The 17,141-nt window shown below is 36.8% G+C and overlaps 1 protein-coding gene across 1 annotated transcript in view; it reads right to left on the minus strand.

The window, feature by feature from the left end:
* LOC148817380 (uncharacterized) overlaps positions 1-15,979 on the minus strand; it is a 72,953-nt gene extending 56,974 nt beyond the window's left edge. The window contains exon 1 of the mRNA XM_088938009.1: positions 15,449-15,979. Within this exon, the coding sequence (XP_088794135.1) occupies positions 15,449-15,800 (352 nt within the window). The 5' untranslated portion in view covers positions 15,801-15,979. The remainder of the gene's footprint in view (positions 1-15,448) is intronic.
* Positions 15,980-17,141: the final 1,162 nt, after the last annotated feature.

The following is a 17,141-nucleotide window of genomic DNA, read 5'->3' on the forward strand; positions in this document are numbered from 1 at the left end:
TAAAATAAAGAGTTGTTTAATTTACCAATTAACTGTCTGGTTTCTTCAACTTTCACTCGGGAGAAAAAATCTGCCTTTAAACTTGAAAGAAATAATGATTTGACATTTATCGTGATAATTATCGATATTGACTGATATGAAAATTTTTATCGTGATAATGTTTTTGGCCATACCGCCCAGCCCTACATACCATCCATGGTTTCAATTTTTTTTTTAAATCAAACCTTTGTTTGGATGAGAGAAACGGGATCAGTATATTTTGAGGAGTCGTGTAATGATTGCAAAGAATTTGATTTTGACAAACTTTAAAGAGCTAATTTTGCTTCAAGAATTTAAAATCTGTCTGCCTGACTGTATTCCATCTTATTTTATTGAACTGTTCAGTCACCTACAGATGCAGCCATTCAAAAAGTATGGTACAACACCGTACCGTGCAAAATTATCTACAGTTCACCTCATTGTACCGCAGTACGTGATTGGCTGGCCAAAATGACCGACGGGGGCACTCGTGGTGCATTGGTTTTAAGTGAAACAATTTAATCATTTAATCTCTTTATTGTGCATGTTTTAATCTGCTTAATATTGAATATTAATATGGAATTTTACAACTAAAGGGAAATTTTAGTAGCTGAGCATAAAAAGAAGAGGAGCATTACATGTCTGAAGGTCATAAATGATATAATTTAGGAACATAAACATATTATGTAAACTGTATATGGCTCGTATTGGTAGTTTAAATGAAAAATACAAAAAAATTAATATAATATAAAATATTATATTCATATAGCTCAAATTATCACAGTAGTACACTTTCTTTGTAAACATTTTGCCTGCCCTTTTTAGCAAGAGCTTAAGTTGTTAAGCAGCGCATGCCGGAGGTCGGGAGTTCGTACCCAGCTGTTGCCATGGGCTTTCTTTTAAAAAATAAACTTCTTTGAAAAACTAAAATAGCAAATATTATGGACACTATATTGACATTTTTTATATTTGTAAATATCACAACATGTTCAAAGCTTAGTGATTTATTATGAAGAAAGATACAAAATGTGAAGAAGGGGTTAACTGATTCCTTTCTGCATGAGGACTGGACTTCTAAGTAACAGGCTAGAGTTATGGCAGGAAAGGGGGATAACTGATAAGGATTCCAGATGCCAACTAGGAAACCCCCCAGGGAAGGGAACTAACACTGACCATTTGGCCAAAGTCTGTAAACTGTCCGAACACCATGACCTCCCCCCCACTCAGTATGCTGATGAGAGAAAAAGAAAGAGAAATCGGAATGCGATTACTAAAAAGTGTGTTTACGGGAGAAAAAACACGAAAGAAATAAATAAAAGAAAAGATACTTTACTCGCTACAAAGAAGAGAGAGAACAAAAGCGAAAAGAGGTTATGCAAGAGGATTGAAAGCTGAAAAAGGGATACAGACTGTCAGACGGTGTTTGGTCTGAGAAAGACTGTCGGAAAGTGAGCAGTGGTGAAAAAAAATAAACAGACGGATAGTGGAATAAGTGATGTCGAGTTTATGGGAAGTTACGCTGTTAAAAAAAAAAGGATACATGTAGAATTGAAACAAAATACAGCATATTGTAGTACAGAGAGAAAAAAATATATTCTTGACGTGTATGTGCGTTTTATTAATTTGTGTGCCGGCATGTCCGTATGTGTGTGTGTAAAAGACCGCAGTGCGCAACTGTGAGTTTTGGTATAGTAAATGACGGTGCTGATTGGTGCGAGTGTGTTTAGCCAGCCGGACTGGCTAGTGACTTAACTTAAGAGACTTGACAAAAGCAAATGATAAAAAGTGACTTAAGAGACTGGACAATATAAGACCTTCTGAAACGTATAAGTTCAGTACAGGTGGACCTAAATGAGTGAGATGAACAGTTTTTGTATTTATATACAATTAGTTGAAATAATTGAAGTTGGATTTATTCGAATGTCTCGAAACCAGATATCGCTGAAACGCTGTAGATTTAGAATCATGGCTGGTGGATGATACTGTGAAATTCGCAGATCTGAATAATCGCTGCCGACAGATATGGATAAATATATACACGAAGGTGCGAGCAGTTTACATGGGGTGTATTCCACAGAAATTGGATAAATGTTAGAAACAAAATATACAGGCTGACCGGGGGGGAAATCTCCGGTTTATAATTAGTGTAAACAAAAATATACAGTACACGTCTTTTTAAGAGAAACTGCAGAAAGTGCATACAGGATGGAGTAAGCAGGGATCTTCCCTGTGGTTCAACTAACAGGGAAAGACAGTGAAAAATTTATCACCCAGCTAAGAGCTTTGTCTGGGGAGAATAAACAGACTTGTGAGAGATCTGTTTACCTAAAGATTAGATCCGGTAAATCCCTTTTAGCCTCCCTAAGTCTGTCCTAGTCCAGTGCGTAAAAGGAGTTAAACCTAAAATGTACTGTTAATGGTGTGTCGGTTTCTCTGTTATGGGACACTGGAGCACTACTGTCATGCTTGTCTCACTTCACTGTTCAACAGTGTGCTATAGAGTACTGTATATGGGGAGACGGCAGGAGGCCACAGGAGTATTGGGGCAGCGAGTTTTACTTGCTGAGTACCAGATTTTAACATTGATTTTAACATTTATGTGCATTTATCACCCGAATGTGGGTGGTTCCATCCCAGATCTATTGGGCTAGGATGTTATGCAGCATTACAAGGAATGACTATACAGAACAGGGTATCACATGGCTTCAGCTTACCTCTGTGATCACTCAGTATGTTGATGATATTCTGAGTGCTTCCCTGACAAGGAAACCCACAAGTCTGAGCTGCTTCAGATTTTAGAGTGTCTAATATTAAGCAGTTATGATAAGGCCCTTTTGTGTCTAGGATTGTGTAACTTTAACAGGGCCTGGGTGCAATGTTTTTACGGGGTGAGCACAACTTTTAACAGATCTGCTTAAGGGGGGAGTGCAGTCCAAGCACAAGATTGCCTTGGTTCCAGCAGCAAAAGCCACCTGTAATAATTTGAAACAAGCTCTCTTACAGGTGCTGAGACTGGGGTTTCCTCAGATGGATCAACCATTCCTTCGTATGTAAGTGTGGAAAATGGGTTCTGGGCAGCTGTGCTGACGCAGGAGCATGGAGGTAGGCACCATCCAGTGGGATACTATTATACCATTAGATGCTGTAGCCAAAGGGTGGGGGACCGTGAAAATTTAAGAAGATGTAATACCGTTTACTGATGGGTCCTCTCTGGTGCATGAGGGAGAACAGAGAACAGGCTCAGCTGTTACGACAGAATTCGATGTGCTAACGACCGCTGCATCAGCACAGCAAGCCAGTTTAGAGCACTGATGAAAGATTGTAAAAGGAAAGATGTTAAAAGGTTATATGTATATACTGTATGTATTTGGTGTATGAAGGCCACAATTCTGGAGGGCTGTGGAGAAATAGGATCACCACGGCAGGGACTCCAGTTAAGAATACTGGGTTTGTCTCTGAACTGATTTGTAGCTTTGCAGCTGCCGACTGAAGTAGCTGTAGTAAAGTATAAATAACACAATAAATAAATAATTCCAGTAACCCAAGGGAACAACCGTGCAGATGCAGATGCCAGGCGAGCGGCACTGGGAGAGCAGGAGTCCGAGACCTCTGTGAAACCTCTATTGGTGAAAAAGGGAGAATTCAGGTTGAGGCCTCTAAAAGACATCGTTAGAAAAGAATGTGAAAAGAATGTGGAGCTGCATGATGATGGGGTGTGGGGCCGTCAGCACACCAGATGCCCTGCATACCCTCACAGCCTAATGCCATTTTGTAGCCCGACAAATTCATGCTGTCAGATACCCAGGTGTGAGTCAAATGGTGAGCCAGTTGTCCCGAAACTGGGTAGGGACTGGGTTTAAAGCGCCAGCCACTGATGTTGTATTTCGATGTGATGCTTGGGAAAGGAAGCTCAGGTGTGGGTGCTATGGCTCAGAAGGCCAGCCCCTGAGGGACCTGTCAGGTACTGGCGAATTGACTATTGTAGCTTGCCGAGAGGTAAAGGAAACACTGGATTCTTAACGATGGTGAATCTGTTCTCCTGGGGGGCTGAGGCCACTACCTCTGTAACTCACAAACATTTGGTGACAAAGATAAGATACCCTGCCAGACGTTGCAACCCTACTGGGAGGGACCATATCAAGTGCTACTGACTACTGACTCTGCCATCTGAGTGACAGGATGGGATCGTTGGATCCACGCATCGCACTGTCACCGAGCCATTGCACCACAGACTGAGTGAACAGAAAGAATGATGTTGTTACTGTTTCTGTGTCTGATGCTTCCTAAGGTGGGCCAACAGTGTGCTTGTTAGGCCTGAGGAGCATTACTGGGGAATATGGTATCGATACATTCCTGGTGTTGACATATCTATCAGCCAAAAATGATAATCAGAGTTGGGTCTATATTGCTATTCCAAGATCCTGACGATAGATCCCCACATGGCTGAGGTCTGCGCTTGGGTCCTGGGGTGGAACTTTATTAGAATATTTATTTGTAGGATTAGTATTGTTTATATGTGTAATTGTAACCATCACTTGTACAAAGACATTAATCACATCTTGTTGTAGCAGTGGAAAGCACAATGTAATGGTAATACATGCCTGTACACCTAGAAAGGAAAGATCTCCCCTGACATTGTTTGTGTAAAAAATAGGCAGCACTGACGTATGCCATATTTTATAAGGGGGAATGAAGAAAGATACAAGATGTGAAGAAGGGGTTAACTGATTCCTTTCTGCATGAGGACTGGACTTCTAAGTAACAGGGTAGAGTTATGGCAGGAAAGGGGGATAACTGATAAGGATTCCAAATGCCAGCTAGGAAACTAGCTATAAACACATTCAAAGTTAAGTGAGTTAGGTGATTAACCTTTTCTATGAATACTTGCACTCGCTATCACAGTAAAAGAAACGCATACTTTTTAGAATTTGTTTAATAGGGAATATAAAATGGAATCACGTATCTAAATGAATTAATAACGATATTAATTTAAGGATCTAAATATATGTATTTACAGATGCAGCCATTCAAAATGCACGGTACAAACCCATACCGCGGGCAACTACGAGTGAGCCACCGCGCCGTACCGCGGTATGTGATTGGCTGGCCAAAATGACCGACAGGGGCACTCGTGGTGCATTGGTCGGTAGTGAATAGATTTAATCATTTAATCTCTTTACTGTGCACATTTTAATCCGCTTAGTATTGAATATTTATATGGAATTTTACCACTAAAGGGAATTAATATAGGAACATAAACATATTATGTAAACTTTATATTGCTGGTATTGGTAGTTCAAAACACACCAGTATTCCATTTCCCCCTAAACATTTTAAGCATCAAAGTCTTACATGTTGTTATTTCAGAAACGTTTTTATGTGCACCTTCTGACCATATTACTGTACGTTTATATACATTTATATGTGAAAAGTGATCATTTTTACCTTTTAAACAAAGCATACTTTTAGAATTTGATTTATAGGGAATATAATATGGAATCGCGTATCTAAAGAAATTAATAACAATATAATTATATTCATGTACTGTAACACAAACAGTGGTATATACACATATCTGTTGATATGTGTAAGGTTGTTTCAGTGCTTGTCACCTGACTGCGTCAGTGGCGTGGTGGTTTAAGTGACTGACTTATAAGCAAGAGGTCGGGTGTTCAAATCCAGCTATCGCCACAAGTTTTCTTTTAACAAACATTTATTTGAAAAACTAAAATAGCAATAGCAAAATAGCAATATTATGGACACTCTATTGACTTTTTTATATTTCTAATTATTACAACATGTTCAAATTTAAGGCATTTATTAATAACAACGAATAGTTTCAAACTGCTACTGATACCATTATCATCAATATGTGAAAAAAGTTAATCCTGTTTTTTTATGGTCTGTAGCTCAAATCCTGCTTAACTAAAACTTAGACACAAGAAGAGTATTATTGGACAATGTTGTGAGGCTAAAGAAATCAATAACGATATTAATTCAAAGATCTAAATATATTTAACGCATACGCCTGACATTAGAGGGTGTGTCTGCTCGCCTGCGCGGTGACGTCACCGTCTTTCCCTCTGAATAGCTACAGTAGCAGGAAACTGTACCGTGTGGATCCCTTTAGATCTCCCTTCAGATTTAAAAGGTTATCAATAATATATTCAGTGTCACATTAACATTGGAATGTTCTTCCAAGTAGGGCTGGGCGATAATTCGATAACAATAATTACTGCGATATAATTTTTCTCGATATAATTTTAACAAAAGTTCAATAAATGTTCGATATATATTTTTATGCTTTGCGCATGATATGCGTGCGCGTGTTGCAGACCGGGCAGCTAACGTAGTGGTGTTTACCCACACGGTGGTGGCTGACAGGATTGTCGTTAGAGTGGAGAAATGAGCGACACTGAAGCAAATGTAGTGCTGCCAACGACCAGCTCGAAGAACGATGACATCGTGGGCAGAAAAGGTCGTTCAACTTCGGTAATTTGGAGATATTTTGGCTTTTTATGATCAGACATAAAACAGAGCAGCGTGCACTGCAAACTGTGCCGCAGATCCGTGCCAGCAAAGACAGGCAACACCACGAACCTATTTCACCATTTAAAACAACATCACCCGTTAGAACATGCAGAAAGTAAAAAATACAGTCACAAACTAGTGTTGTTAGTGGAAGGGGACCATCTATAAGCACCAGGCCAGTATTCAGTGCGACTACACAGCAGCAAACCATAGTAGCATCATTTTCGAGCGCCGTGCCTTACAACAAAAAAACGAAAAGACATGAAGACATCACAAATGCAGTTGCATATTGCATTGCAAAAGACATGCTTCCCATTAGCACTGTCGAAAATGAGGGATTCAACAAGCTTATCTGAGTCCTTGACCCCAGATACGAGCTACCTGGTCGGAAACATTTTGCACTGACTGCGCTTCCTCGGCTGTATGCAGAGTGTAGGGAGATGGTAGACTGGCAGCTGCAAACGGTGCCATTCTTCGCCATTACTTCTGATATGATCCTTTAAAGCACTTTAAACTTTGCAGTCTGTCTGAGCCATCTTCTATGTGTGTTTTATCACACTGCAGTATTTAATTTTTCTATTAAGATATTTATTTTGTAAATTTTACTCATGCATATTTTGACATAAAAAAAATTGGAATACTCTCTACCTCAGATTTGTTTAATGTTTCTGCTGTTTGGCAAGTGTTTGTTGTGTTCTTAAAATAAAGAGTTGTTTAATTTACCAATTAACTGTCTGGTTTCTTCAACTTTCACTCAGGAGAAAAAATCTGCCTTTAAACTTGAAAGAAATAATGATTTGACATTTATCGTGATAATTATCGATATCGACTGATATGAAAATTTGTATCGTGATAATGTTTTTGGCCATATCGCCCAGCCCTACTTCCAAGTGTAAAAAGAGGCGATACACAACGTGTCTCCTTCGTACATTTTCAGTTTACAGACCGTACAAGATAAATTTTTATGAATAATGTCTTCCGTATTGCATTAAAATTGGAACGCTTTTCACAGGTGTAAATCCACCTATTTTCTAACCGCTTTATCCAGGACAGGTAACAGTTTCACAACTCACCCTCCCCCCTGCCTGTCTGACTTTCTTTTTAACCCTTCTGTGCCCAAATTGCAGTGGGTACGATTCGGGTAAGTTATGTGAGTCAGATTATGAATGAATAAAAGCATTTTATTAAAAATGGGTTTGCATTTGTTTGGGTTCTGTACCAGCTGTACCGAAAAATAAAGTGCCCTTTTTCATTCAACGAGTGTCCATCCTATATAATAATGCCACAATATGTCTTTTATGTATCGCAAAAAACTGACTTGCTATAACAAAATATATTTACTAATCCTTTCGCCTGGCAATCTACCTGAATGCCCAACTATCTGAGAAGCCCTCCGTGAAACCAAAAGAACCACAACTGAATGAGTGTTGATAAGAGAGAGAGAGAGAAATAATAACAGTCCCCGTCACAAATGCGTGTTTAATTAAATGTCTTTATTGATTCACAATCTGACAAATGCAACGTATCGTTATCTTTGTCTTCTAAGTATCTTAATAAACTTTCAGCATAGCTTTCTCCCCTATTAGATTTATTTTTCTTGGGATCAAACGTGGAAAGATTAGATTGTGATTTTTATTTTTTAAATACATTTTAGAAAAGTGTAATCTATATTAAAAAGCTGTATTTATTTAATACCACTCGATACTTATATTAATAGAGATAAACTCTCTATTAAAGCTCAGATCAAAGATCAAACAGCAATATCTCATACAGTGGGACTGATCTGTGATCTGTGATGTGGTTGAGTGTGAATTGTGGCGCTCTAGCAGGCTAGCTGGTGTCTGTGTGGTTCGTGCCAGCTGGCTGTGCCGAAAAATAAAAACCGGTTTAACAACTCTTAAGCATACTGTAGTTTTTGTTAGACCATTAGACATGCAATATACTTCCTCGTGATCATCTTAGAATCTTTGAGTAAGCTGCAAGTTTTTTTTTTAATTTTTAATTATACATTTTAAACACTTTAATTTTGAAAACAGAACACACATTCCATACAGATACAGTACAATTACATTCTCCTGTCTTCCCGTGATGTAAAACGAATTAGCAGGTGATTGAGATAACAATGCGGTGCCCACACTGGGGTAAAGTTAGCTTGAAATTTGAAAATGATATTGGCACGCCTGTAGCTTTTTCACGAAACCTCCTAGAGTTACGAAAACACTTGCTGTGTGTACAAAGTACATTGTGACTGTTTTCACAGCCTTCGTTTTTAAGCCATTTTTTTTACCACGCTTGAATATTCTTTTGCTCATATCTTCAGAAGGGAAACACAGAAAGCCTTCAAACCAAATGCATTTTAAAGACCATGACTTGTGAAAATGTTCACAGCTTGCACATAAAACTATCAGTGAGCTAATTCTCTATTTTTAAACCTACGTTTTTTCATCGATGCGTAATTATGCACTAACTGGAACCCAAAGGGATCGCTGTGTACACTTGTTCACAACACGAGAAATACTGCTCAATAAGGCTTTGTGCGAAAAACCTGTATATCACCATAGGAAGCATAACAGCGTAGCCTCCAATTACTCAGACTGTAAGCACAGGAATAAAGCTTTGTTTGATTTCTGAAACCCTTTCTTTATGTCCTGTTTCATTCAGGTAAGGGTCAACTATATACACGATACTACTGACAGCAGGAAAATTACTATACTTTACTCAGCAGCATCTTAAAAATAGCACCCATGGTGTTCAAACCGATTTTTTTTACACAGAAGACTGACACAGCTTCGCGTTGTGAACCTGTTTTTCTAAGAAAACATGCGTCTATGGGGGAAGGTGGAGTGTGTGTCTTTCATTGGAAGACTTGCCCTGTTCTACTTTGAAAATACCTGTGAAACCGGTTTGTTTACAAACAATGTAGACACAGAGACTCAGACAGTGGAGTGAAATTCGGCACAGGCAGCACTCCCGGGGGCAGGGGGGTCGAGAGAGAGATATGCGAAAACCGCGCAGCGCCAGGCGATGCGCAATATTAATGTAGGGCTTTCGGGCTCACGTGGATTTGCGCCCTACACCCTGCGGTACCGCTGTGTACATACAGTACGAACATGTTGTGATATTTAGAAATATAAAAAATGTCAATATAATGCCAATAATATTTGCTATTTTAGTTTTTCAAAGAAATGTTTATTTGTTAAAAGAAAACTAATGGCGACAGCTGGGTTTGAACACCCAACCTCATGGTTATAAATCAGTCACTTAAGCTATCACGCCACCAAGGCAAGTCATGTGACAACCACTGAAACAGCCATACACATATCAATGGAAAGTCTTACACTACTGTTTGTGCAACAGTACATGGATATAGTTATACCGTTATTAATTTATTTAGATACGAGAATCCATATTATATTTCCTATTAATCAAATTCTAAAATTATGCTTTTGTTTACTCTGATAACGAGCATATTCGCAGAAAAGGTTAAAACGATCACTTTTCACAAAGTATATAAACGTACAATAATATGGTCAGAAGGAGCACATACAAACATTTCTGAAATAACCACCTGATCCTTAAAATGTTTAGGGAGAAATGGATTACTGGTGTGTATTTTGTCTTTAAACTACCAAGACCAGCCATATACAGTACAGTTTACATACAGTAATATGTTTATGTTCCTAAATTAATATCTTTTATGAGCATGTGAAAGGCATGGTGAATCGGAAATTTGAAGACTTACTTTGTATAATTGGAAACGAATGCGTGATTTGATCAACAAAATGCTGTGGTGTTACTTTTTTTCAATGAAAAAATAAAGTATTTCTGTTTACAAAGACAGTTACAAAGAATGTGGACCTGGGTAATACTTTGCGTTTACAGCTTGCCCAAGGTCATTCATTATTAATAATATTAGTAATATCTTCGGTAAAGACTTTGATGCATAAAATACTTCTGCATAATTAAAATATTTATGATAAAGGTGGTAGGTTGTGTACTTTTGTTCAACTGAGCAATCTTTCTTTCATAAAATATACCAACTTTTTAATGTATAATGATTAAAATGCTGTAATACACATTTTAAATTTAAAAGTCTAAAGAGTATACAACTTAAATTCTTAATTGAATAAAGATTGTCCCTCAGCAGTGATTGGGATTTGAAACTGATTGTTTTCTGGTGACAGCTCAAATGCTGTACATGAGAGGTTAAACTTTATTAGCTCCACCTGGCGGTTTTACAAGGTGATTCTGGATACTATTTACTAGGGCTGGGCGATATGGCCAAAAACATTATCACGATAATAATTTGACATTTATCGTGATAATTATCGATATCGACTGATATGAAAATTTTTATTTCTTTCAAGTTTAAAGGCAGATTTTTTCTCCTGCGTGAAAGTTGAAGAAACCAGACAGTTAATTGGTAAATTAAACAACTCTTTATTTTAAGAACACAACAAACACTTGCCAAACAGCAGAAACATTAAACAAATCTGCTAGCTGCCCGGTCTGCAACACGCACGCACACTTGCGCAGTATTTTGTGCGCATGCGCATATCATGCGCAAAGCATAAACATATATATCGAACATTTATCAAACTTTGGTTAAAATTTTATTGAGGAAAATTGTATCGCGATAATTATCGTTATCGAATTATCGCCCAGCTCTACTATTAACATAATCTTATTTGCATCCGGTAGGGCGTGGCATGACGAGAAATGACGCATTATGACACGTTTTGATGCGACAGGCCCACCGCGTTGTACTGCAGCATACTTCGCTCGTTTTGAATGGCTGCATCTGTATATAGCTGTTAGTATTGCTGTAATCCATTTTCTTTGTAAACAAGTTTTATTTTTAATTTGACTCATTCACGCATGATGAAGTATTATGTACACTATATTATATTATGCACACATGTTTTTCTTAATATAAATTATAACATATTCAATGTTAAGCTATATTAATAATGAAATAAAAATGTGAATTAGCAAACATGAATACTGTCAACTGTTCAACCGGTTTAATTCAAAACACTTTATTCAGTGGGGCAATTTAACAGACGCCACAAGCCTTAAAATGAAATCGTATATATTGTAATTAGAATCAGGAATAACAAAGGGGTATTTAAAAATACCACTGAAACTATAATAATGTGTCTGGTCATTATTAACAGTACTGATTTAATAATAATTTCAAGCTTCTTGTATCTTTTTCAGAGTCATTTGTTTCTTCAGTTTTCATAAGCTTCACTTATTAAAATACCTATTTATGAGATAACTTTGTGAACAAATGACACAGAGCCTGCAACCCACTGAGATTCGGTCACAGAATGGTTAAAAATGGGAACAGGTAAGTCAGGCAGAGGGAGGGGGGAGGGCGGAGGTGTCTTCCCACCTCTACGACTAAAGAATATGTCAAAGAGAAATGGCTTGAGCGTCTTACAGAGCCGAAAAAGTTTGGTGCGGTCTTCTCTGCTTTAAAGGTACACTCTTTGTGGATAAATTTTCACCTCGTGGGAAATACGTTTGCCCACTAGCTAACACACAGAAACAAACTGAATACAAAATGTACTTGCAAGAATAGCGATACAAACATTTAAAAAAAACATATTTGCTTTATACTGTACAGTGTATTAAAACACTCCATGGTCACTACGCTGCCCACTAAACCTCTTTCCCACAATTTCACGGGGACAAGGTCACGTAGCCGATTCACAGCTGGATACAATTTTATCTTGCAGAAATTCAAATATTTGTCAACATATTTACTAAAACTATCCATCTCAGTAATCTCACTGTTTTAGTCTCAGTTAGCCCCAGTGCTCACTCAATGTTCACACTCCCAGTAAAATAAAAAACCTGTTTCCCGCATTGTCACCTTGCACGGGGGGGGGGGGAGTGCCCGTGGTCATTTTTTTCACTGACAAGGTTGTGTTGTGTTAACACAAACTCTGCTTAACAGAGCCGCTTGTAAGAGCAAGGTGACTTTCTGCTATTTAAACCATTTTTACAGCTTTTAAAGTCACGCAATGTTTGAGTTAGGCAGGAACATGTCATTGTATCTTATTTTTTATTTAATTTTTTAAAATAAATATAAGGCAACCAGCAATCAAATGTCCTGTATTTTCTTAACACTCGTTTTCCAGTACTGTAGTTTTAAAACTTGAACAAAGACGTGCAACATGCAAACAGTGCAATGTTGTATAGTTTTAAAGCCACTACAGTATAGCTTCTGGGAAATATTTATTTGTACTGCATCAAAGCTTAACTCGTTCAGAGCGCCCAACATTACAAACTGTCCAAAGTCATTCATTATTAATATTATTAATAATATCGGCCGTACTGCATTGAAATTGGATCGTTTTTACAAATGTAAACCCACCGGTCTATTTTGTAATCATTTTTCCCAGGACAGGTAGAAGTTTCACCTATACTATTTGGTTACATATTTTATGATTTTGACAGACTTCAGAATTACTAACATAATGCTTACTGTGGTGGAAGAGCTATTGAGCACAGAACATCTTTCCACCTCTGAAATGATTTGCATATGTAGTTTATTCTTATCTGTGTGAAAATGGGAAACACAGAGGGAGATTCACAAATTAAAGAGAGGTCTGTAACACCCTGTCTCAAAAACAGGCTTTTTAATAAGAAAACGAAGGTTGTGAAAACACTGACAAATCACCCCCAACACAATACAATTTCAAAATACAAGCAGTTTGAAATTATTAGTTATTAATAAATTCATAGTTAATAAATATCAGGTAAGTTATTATAGTTCAGTTTCAGCAGTCTTTTTAATACTGTATTGTCATTCTTGATTATAATTATAATATATACGATTTTGTTTTAAGGCTTGTTGTAAAGGCTTGTCTTTGCCCCATTTGAATTAATAAGGTATTTTGAATTGACTTGAATTAAAACCAGAACTGTTTTTTACTCCCTCTGTTGAAAGTATACACATTTGCTCATTCATGTTGTTGATATAATTTAACTTTGATCACCTTGTGATATATAGAAATACCAAATTCAATACAGTGACCATAATATTTACTATTTTAAAGAAATATTTATTTGATAAAGGAAAACATACCCTGAGAAGGAATTTAACCCCAGCTTCCAGAACATGCACCAAAGCCATTATGCCAACAGGCCACTCAGCAGCTTTGGCTATAGCTAAAAAGGGCAGGCAAAATGTTTCCAAGTAATCGCAAATGAATGAGTCAATTTAGATCCTTTAATTAATATTGTTATTAATTTCTTTAGTTAGGCGATTCCATATTATATTTACTATTAAGCTGATTCTAAAAAGTATGCGTTTTTTTACTGCAATAAGGAGCACAAGTATTCATAAAAAAGGTTAAAAAATTATAGCTTTTTATACAGTATATAAACTTAATATAGTCAGAATGAGCATGTCAAAACTTTTCCAAAATAATCACAGTAAGTGACCGAGTGAAAGACTTTGATGCATAAAATGTTTATGTAAAAAAGTGGAATACTGTTGTGTATTTTTTATTTAAACTACCACTGCCAGCCATATACAGTTTATATAATATATTTATATTCCTAAATTAATATCATTTATGACATTCAGAGACTCCTACTATATTTATGCCCAGCTACCAAAATGTCCCTTATTGTAAAATCCCATATTAATATTCTATATTAAGCGAATTTAAACATGCACAGTAGAGAGATTAAATGAAGCAATCATTTCACTAACAACTAATGCACTACAAGTGCCACCTGTCGGTCACTTTGGCCAGCGAATCACATACTGCGGTAGCCTGTAGATCATTTCCTGTGGTACAGGGTTTTACAGCACATTTTGAGTGGATACATCTGTAGGTGTTGTAGTTTTCTGCATTGTATGGTAAAGGCATTAATTAAAGAACCAAAAATTGCTCTTAAGATATGCTGCTGATGCTTTCATGTGGTAAAGATCAATCTTTATTTGTAATACAAACACATATCATCACAGGTCTTTTAACAATTGAGGACAACTAATTCATTCCTAATTATACATTTTACATAAATTTACATGTGTATATTTTTTTATTTCTGTTAGATTTCCACAAATTCATGGCTAATGTGGTTTAAATGATCAATTATAACGTTCAAGGATTTTTCACATTGCAAAGCAGTGTCTCTGTGATCTTAGCTGTTCATGTACCTTTTAACATAAAACAATAACTTTGTAGACGAATATTCAATATATTCTACTCTTTTTCGTGTTATGATGAAATAAGGAGACTGGTAACCAGAATCAAAAACCAGATGGTGAAAAGTTGAGCAAATATTATGTGTACCTTCAATTAATCTCTGTACTCAGGCTAGTCACATGATACAAGAAAGTAGGGTCACACAACCAATATTTTTAAGTCTGAATTCCCTATATACACCACAATTATTTCAGAAATGTGTTAAGTTTTTAAAACATATTTATTCACTTTAAGCCTTTCCCACCTGAATGTGCTCTCCTATGGCTGTTCCAATTTACATTTACTGTATATAAGACATCAAAAATGCTAAAAACGAACTCATTCATAAAAACGAACACCCATATGCTGAGGACAAAAAGAGTTACCTCATTTCCAACTAAATTGCCAAAAGTAAATTAATTGTAAATAAAACGATTTACAATCGAATGACCTTATTCTACGATTGCTGAGTCTAGACGAGGTGTTTTCAGCCGGTACTGTATGATAGACGTTTTCAGTACCACGAACGAACAATAACAGTTCAGTTTCCAGTAAAGAATCCCGTTGCTACATCACACAAGTCTTTCCCACTTCACTCTGCATCTCTCCATTATATTCTCACCAGTGAGGAAGTTAAAGACACTGTTTTTAAACACACACACTGACTTCATACAAGTCACTGCACTGACCTGACTGCTCAAGTTTCGTATCCATTTCTTCTTTTATTTCTGCAGTCTGTCCCTGATCATCTCCCACTCCCGTCTCCTTCTCCCACAACTGCAATCTCCACTTCAGGCTCTCGTTTTCCTTCTTCAGCTGCGCCATCTCACTCCCGAAACTGTCCTCCACACACTGTGAGATTTTAAACACAGCCCGCCTCACCAGAATATGGGAGATGCTGCGGAGTTTGTCTAAAAACTTTTCCTCAGAGTCAGACATCCTGTTTTGGAAAACTTTCGAAACTTCATAGACGATCGATTTGAGCAAAACCTCCATGAAAGAGTGGAGCTCGCTTTGCAGAATTAACAGCCAATTCGCCATCTTCTTGCTGACTTGTGAAGTCTGCACAGAGCTGCAGCAAAATAGGATCGCGCCTGCAGGAGTTTAATTTTTTTTACAAAAGAGCCATTTTCGTTTTTATTATTCATTTAAATTAGCTGATTCAATCACCGCCACGAACTGAAATGTATGCACAGTCGCGCGGCATGATGACGTCACTCACCGGCGCTGCTGGGAATCCAAAACAACCAAGGCGCGGCGCTGAGAAAGAGGAGTTTCTTCAACCTTATATGAAACTCGCGTCCACCTGCTAGCGCCACCTGTTCAGGAGGTGTGAATCGCCATTGAGCTGCACTGTTCGTGTGTATGAATTCCGTGCCTTTGCCATCTTCCATATGCTACACCTTCAACGTCATAATTATGCACATTATTTTCAATGCAGCGGCTTAAAGTAGACATGTAAAATGTTCAATTACATTTATTTTGAATATCCTTTTTCACCAGCTTTTGTTCAAATTATGTTTATGTAACCAGGTGGTTATGGAGGGGGTATTTGAAATCTGACACTGAATTTTTTTTTTAATTTTTATTTATGCTTAACAAAAGAACAAACATTACAATACAAACAAGAGTACATATAACAATTCAAAACAAAAATATCGTCAGGGGTACATACTACTACATAAATTCAAGTTATGAAAAAAGATTAAACAAATTAAATAAAAATAATGTCCACACCGCTTTCATATGTTTGCATTTCGAAATAGTCTGCAAATACCCCTTTACTTCCATTTTAAAATACTCAAACACAGGGTACCTCCCAGACCACTTCATTTTATGTATGTGATAACATGCCAGTATAATAATTAAATTTATTACAAACAATTTTTATTTTGTTTTCACTGGGGCTGAAACTTAACATAATTAAAATTAAAATATATTTATTATAGTTATATTATATTATAATTATAATTAAAACTTTTTCAACAAAACAAATATCAATATTGGTCTCTTTTTAATATAATTCTGCAGCTTAGTCCAGAACATTTTTACCATGGGACATAACCAAAACAAATGCTGAATCGTTTCAGGGCTATTGTCACAAAAAACACATTTGTCATCTATATTAATTTTAAATCGTTGGGTAACAAGAGTTTTAACTGGGTAAATTCGATGAATTATTTTGTATGAAACCTCCTTAATTTTATTGGTTATACAATATTTATTGGGCATCATCCAAATCTTTCTCCAATCAATGCGTTTTCCAAATGCGGGATTCCAATATATTGTAGTCGCAAGTAAATTATCATTTTTTAACAGGGATCTCAAAAATTGGTTATTACATCCACAACTCACAATATCCTTTCCTTGTAGTCTAATATG

Source organism: Atractosteus spatula, chromosome 20 (genome assembly GCF_055471065.1).
Source record: "Atractosteus spatula isolate fAtrSpa1 chromosome 20, fAtrSpa1.hap1, whole genome shotgun sequence".
NCBI lineage: Eukaryota > Metazoa > Chordata > Actinopteri > Semionotiformes > Lepisosteidae > Atractosteus > Atractosteus spatula.